Genomic DNA, 6,257 nt, shown 5'->3' on the forward strand with positions numbered 1-6,257 from the left:
AAAGTCCACAAACACTTCTCGTTTGCCATTTCCATCCAGAGATTGAAGAACCAGTATGATACCTTTTCGCTGTTGGAAGGACCATTGTTATATTGCACTACATATGTACCAGGTAACACCTGTTATCCCATAAAACACCTACATGTAAAGCAGTAGCAAAAGTGATAAGAGCTGGATTAGAACTTGGACTTAATGGCCCAGGGCCGAATTCCGTTGAAGAAAAAGTCATTGACGTGTATGTTTGTTTTGTTACAGCTTGAGGTCTTTAACATCCTGTTTGTGACAGAACAGGATCGTAAACATGTGGTGCATTGCCAGAGCTGTGCGCGGAAAATCAACAGCCGTCTGGAGGGCTTCGTCGTGCTCAACCAGTATCATCTAGAAGATCTCATCGACGTTTATAACAACCTTCAACTTCACACGGTAATACAGCATGGCCGTCGACTGAGGCCAACAGAAACTGTGATCTGATTGGCTGAGGGTAGAAATGGGTTGACATAGTGGATCATTAGTTAAAGCTGTTGTATTTGGTCACATACAGCTAGTACACACAGTGTTTTCTGATTTTATGTGCGATTACGAGTAACATCAAAGTAGGAATTAAGCATAACTCAATCATGATAGGCTGATGTTCGTTATAGGGCGATTAAAGCCGTTGTTTTGGTCAAATTTGGCTCTTCACTAATTGAAGTCTGCGACCGTACGTGAGAAGGCCTGGCAACAACCTGGGAATGGATGTGGGTTTCCTCCCACCTTAATCCTGACCGCCGTCATATATGTGAAATATTCTTGAGTACAGCATAAAACACCAATCAAATAAATAAATTAACAAACATTTTCATCTGATTGTATGCACAACAGTTTGCACTCACACGAAGTAAGATCAAACCTAATCAGGATCCATGGCAGTGTCATGACTGCAATGATTTTTAACTCTGCTCTACAAAATACATATACATAAATTCATATAGCTTACGTCTTACCTCGAGGATTGCTATCCAATAACCGGGAATCCAATGTTGAGGAAAAGGTTAGGTGTAGTAGCATAAAAAGTACCGCATGTGTTGAGCTTTTGCATGCACGGAAAGCACAGTGACGCAAGGGGGATGTTCCATTGTTGATGCTCTGTAGGCATATTAATCACCGTAAATTACAGAATATGACCTTAAAATATGACCTTTTGTATTAGAATCCATGTTAAGCTAAATGTTTCATAACTTTATGTATTGAGCTGAAGTTTTGCTTCCATGTGTCTCCTACAAGTGAGCTCTTTGGTAGCCATTCATACTTAGATGACTCATTGGGGTGATAGGAAAAGGAGTTATCGGTGAAAAGTAGAAGTTAGACATGTTTTACCAACCCACTTATTTGTGTTTGTTTTGCTTTGTGGCTGCAGGGACCACCTGCCCTGGGCAGCTGATACCCCATGGACACCTTCAGGAGTTTGATACTTTGTACCAAGACTAGTTTTATTACCACTTTATCCATCATTTTATACACCTAACAACGAAGAAGCCTGAATTTCCATCTCCGGAACACCTTACAGCATCTACTCGGGAATCATTTACAGAGACCTCGTCCAATGGTTTGGCAGGACTGAGTTTGACTACTGTATCTATGCAAGTCATCGTCATTCTAACTTATACATCATTGATATCACTCATATCAACCAACTTCAAGTTCAGGGGATGAAGAAGGACAAAAAAAAAAAAAGCACAACAACCTTGCCTTTTATTGCAACTCTACTTCATCCTGATCGTCATGGATACAAAGATGGCCGACATGGGTTATGTTACATGTGCCCAACTGGCTCAATATAGAATCGCTCATCTTCATTACAACATCGTGAAACTTGATATTCCCAGAGCCAATCCACTGCCGAAGACTATTGGGTTTTTTGTTTGTTTTTTTACACCACTAAGGATTCCAACACAAGGCAAACCTGAGGATGGAAAATGTCCACAGCTTGATGCTGCCATTTTCAAAGACAAATACAGTCTTCAGCCACAACTATTCGGAGTTGCGATTGGTTGTAAAACTACCATAATTTTTTTATTATATGTATTACTTAATATAACAATTATTTTTCACCCTCGTTTTTTGGATGTTTACAACTTTATTGATCTCATGGAATGTGAAACACTACATCAACAACACTTGACCTTGGTGCCCTTTGCAAACAACAAAAGCGCCATCTATAGTAATGACAGTCCATCAGTCATGGGAGGTAACCCTGGCTGAGTATATCCAATACCAGGATCTCAAGTAGGCATATATTGCTGTGGATACCAGGTGACTCCAAAAAGAAAAAAAAGACAACAGGCAGTTGGAGAAAATTGCCATTGTACAAAACTCCATTGTGTGTGTGGCTTGTTTCCATTGTTACCTCTTGTATAGTCCTTGTCTGTGCAGATTTGTAAGATAAATTTTGTGTCTATCTTCATCATAATATTATATAGAGGTTAGCCTTCTTTGGCTTTCAGCCATTTCCTTTTCTCCTTTTGTAATGTGCGGAGGGTTCATGTAAGTCAGTGCTGGTTGTTTTTTTTTTTCTCCAGCTGTCTGGCGGGGGAGGGGGAGGGGGGAGAGCTTAATAATATATATGTATATTTTTTTTTGACTGATCTATCCGTTGTTTGATGGTTAAGCTGCTTTTATCAGATTAAAAAGCTTTTGGGAACGTGTTTAAAAAGAGATACGATGATCATGTGATTTTGTGAAACTGTTTGTGTATAATTGTGGTCAAAGGTGCATTGTGAGAAGTGGGAAGAGGATAAATTGACTTACTGAAGTTTTTTGGCAGTTTTACGGTTATTCATATTTTGATTATCATTTTTATTTTAATTTTTTTTTGTGGAACCATTGTTAACTTGCCAATGGATGCCATTTACCTGAGGGCGAAGGAAACAGAATCCACTGCGAGGAACACATTTTCCTCTTAACTTTGTAATGTTGCCACTTTTGGGTAAATATATTTACAAGGGATTAGATTTTGAATTGCCTTCGTCTTCAGTCCTCAGATGTAAACAGACTCTTGCGTTATTATGATGCAATATATGTGTGAGTTGATGTTATATAATAAGTACCGGTATCGTAGCAGACATTAGTGAAAAAAAAAAAAAGGTAGTAGGTGTAGGTGAATTCTGTGATGCATCTGTTTTATTTCTTTCAATCGTGTGATACTTTTCTCAGTTGATTTCTTTTCAATTCTGAAAAACCCACAGGACTTCTTGTCATTTAAGGATGAAGTCATTGGAAGTCTGAAGTTCACTTTATACAATCTTTGCCACTAACTGAAAGGTAATTCCAGTAAATCTACTTTAAACAAGATTTCCAGGCCGCCTCGTGTTTCAAGGCTCTACTGGACAGTCTTTTTACCATGATGGAGTTTATAATTAATATTCACACTTCTCGTCAGCTGTTACACAAAACTTCTTTTAAAAGATACTGGTATTCAAGAAGTCCAGTTCTGATATGAAAGTACCGGTACTTTTTTGTTGAAAAGTATGTAAGTTAACTAACCTACATAGTTTCTGTTTCAAGGTTGTGTGTCTTTTTGTTCTCCTGTTCTACGCAATTTGTATTTTATAGAGTTGCGAACTTTTTGTACGTTGTTTGAACTTTGCATTGAAAATCTGGACAGCCAAGTTTACATGATAAAAATGTTGCGATATTTAGCGGAGAAACAGAAACGGTGATAGGCCTATTCAAAGTGAATAATCCATGACCAAATTCAATGTCAGCACACTCTCCCGTAAGATAAAACACATTGTATGTTCTATTTTGTAGGGAGGAAAATTTTGGTTTGATGATTTCTGTTTCTGTTTATATTTTTTTTTTTTTTTTTTTTTTTTCCTGTTTGCACTTTCCTGTGCAGGTTTACACACAGATTGTTTATTTAAATTGACGCCCCTTTTCAGAAAATATTTTGGTCGGCTGTTTTTTAAACTAGATTAATGATAATAGTTTATACTGGAGTTGTCTTATACATGAGCGCGAGCTCGTGTAGTTCCTCTGAAGTCAAGATTACCATGAAATGGTTGAATCATTCTAAACTATATAGGCTTATAGCCTAAAAATGTCAATTTGACGGGCTATTTTAATTCTAAAACATTCTGAATGGATTCCATTTGTGAAATCTCAAGGATAATTTCCATGCACAGACATCAGTATAAGCCTTATGTACGGTGCAAATGGCGGCCTTGCAAACATTTCTGCATAAACACACGCACAGATGCGCGCACAGCCTGAAAGGCAGTTATAAGATTTGACAGCTGTAGGTATATGGTATGCGGTTTGTATGTTATCTCATCCCAACCAATGAGAGCTTCAGCTGGATGGCTTGGACACTGGCAATGAAGTTATTGATAAATGAGCAAGTTAACATTTAAAAATTCAACTTAAAATCATGTCAAATAAGATAAATAAATTATTTTGTTAATACTGTGGCCTCTTCAAAACGATGTAGTGTTGGCATGGTTACTAGCCAGAAGTCAGAGAATGTTTTATATTTCTTCTGTACAACAATATGATGAAGACTGGAAACATTTCTACTTTGAAGCACGGTTCCAGCCTGAGAGAATTCACGTTTATGTTTTCAGTAGCTTTTAGAGACTCGCTTCTACTGGATAGAAAATCGACAAAGAGAAAACTTCACACACAAAGTCACAGTTGTTCAAGTTACGACTGATATGCTACGTAGGCAAAGTTTTCAAATACAATCATTCATTGGACATGTAGGTACATTATTTTTTTTTTTTTTTTTTTACTTTGACCTATATGAACAAAAACGTAATTTTTCTTTCTACTTTTTGTGAATACTGTCTCAGGGATACTAAATGTTTATCTAACAATATGAAAAACGCTGACTGTGGGGACACCTGAACAGATTTGTCTGGCTGTGTGTGTACATGTTCTGAAGGAAAATAATAAACATGGGTTACAGAATTGAAGCCGTTAATTTGTTGTTTAAAGCTGAAAACTGTTTCTGTAGATAATTCACGTGTTGTATGAAATCCAGGCTCTCGACAGTTTCCCTCAAAATAGGCTGGTGTTCAAGTGTCATCCCCATATGGTAATGTGCGTATGCTGCTGGTGTCCAAGTGTCATCCCCATATGGTAATGTGCGTATGCTGCTGGTGGTCAAGTGTCATCCCCATATGGTAATGTGCATATGCTGCTGGTGTCCAAGCGTCATTCCCGTATGGTAATGTGCATATGCTGCTGGTGTCCAAGTGTCATCCCCATATGGTAATGTGCGTATGCTGCTGGTGGTCAAGTGTCATCCCCATATGGTAATGTGCATATGCTGCTGGTGTCCAAGCGTCATTCCCGTATGGTAATGTGCATATGCTGCTGGTGTCCAAGTGTCATCCCCATATGGTAATGTGCGTATGCTGCTGGTGGTCAAGTGTCATCCCCGTATGGTAATGTGCGCAAGCTGCTGGTTTAAGTGTCATTCCCGTATGGTAATGTGCATATGCTGCTGGTGTCCAAGTGTCATCCCCATATGGTAATGTGCGTATGCTGCTGGTGGTCAAGCGTCATTCCCGTATGGTAATGTGCATATGCTGCTGGTGTCCAAGTGTCATCCCCATATGGTAATGTGCGTATGCTGCTGGTGGTCAAGTGTCATCCCCGTATGGTAATGTGCGCAAGCTGCTGGTTTAAGTGTCATTCCCGTATGGTAATGTGCGTATGCTGCTGGTGTCCAAGTGTCATCCCCATATGGTAATGTGCGTATGCTGCTGGTGGTCAAGCGTCATTCCCGTATGGTAATGTGCATATGCTGCTGGTGTTGAAGTGTCATCCCTGTATGCTGATGTACGTTTGCTGCTGGTGTTGAAGTGTCATCCCCGTATGCTAATGTGCATATGCTTGTATAAGTGATTTCGCCATACATAAATTTCACATACACGTCCTTCATGCAAACAGTACCTAAACCACTTAAAATGCTGGAAAACCCAATTTGCATGAAAGAAAGCAAAGAGTCTGTCAGTTCTCCTTTTCAAATCTGCTGAGCTTCTGCCACAGCAAACATTGCACGCCTGCATGCTAGCATGCCTCGCCAATGGGGAAATCGTAAAACTCCTTGCCTGTCACTAACCAGCCCAAAGCCATAAACTCTTGTACTGTCCATTATTATGTCATTTATCCGTGTAGGTGTGCTCATTAAAATCCTGTGTAGGACACAAACTGCATTGTTACAGATCACTTATCCTCGAGTCTCCCATTCAAAATAGTGCACAAAGTGCAAG

The 6,257-nt window shown here is 39.2% G+C and overlaps 1 protein-coding gene across 1 annotated transcript in view; it reads left to right on the forward strand.

Annotated features, from left to right (window-relative positions):
* The window catches only part of LOC135479738 (histone demethylase UTY-like), a 90,227-nt gene extending 87,628 nt beyond the window's left edge, over nucleotides 1–2,599 (forward strand). Inside the window, 2 exon segments of the mRNA XM_064759641.1 lie at nucleotides 256–423; nucleotides 1,397–2,599. Coding sequence (XP_064615711.1) covers nucleotides 256–423; nucleotides 1,397–1,420 — 192 coding nt within the window. The 3' untranslated portion in view covers nucleotides 1,421–2,599.
* Nucleotides 2,600–6,257: the final 3,658 nt, after the last annotated feature.

The sequence above is a fragment of the Liolophura sinensis genome, chromosome 12 (genome assembly GCF_032854445.1).
Source record: "Liolophura sinensis isolate JHLJ2023 chromosome 12, CUHK_Ljap_v2, whole genome shotgun sequence".
Lineage (NCBI taxonomy): Eukaryota > Metazoa > Mollusca > Polyplacophora > Chitonida > Chitonidae > Liolophura > Liolophura sinensis.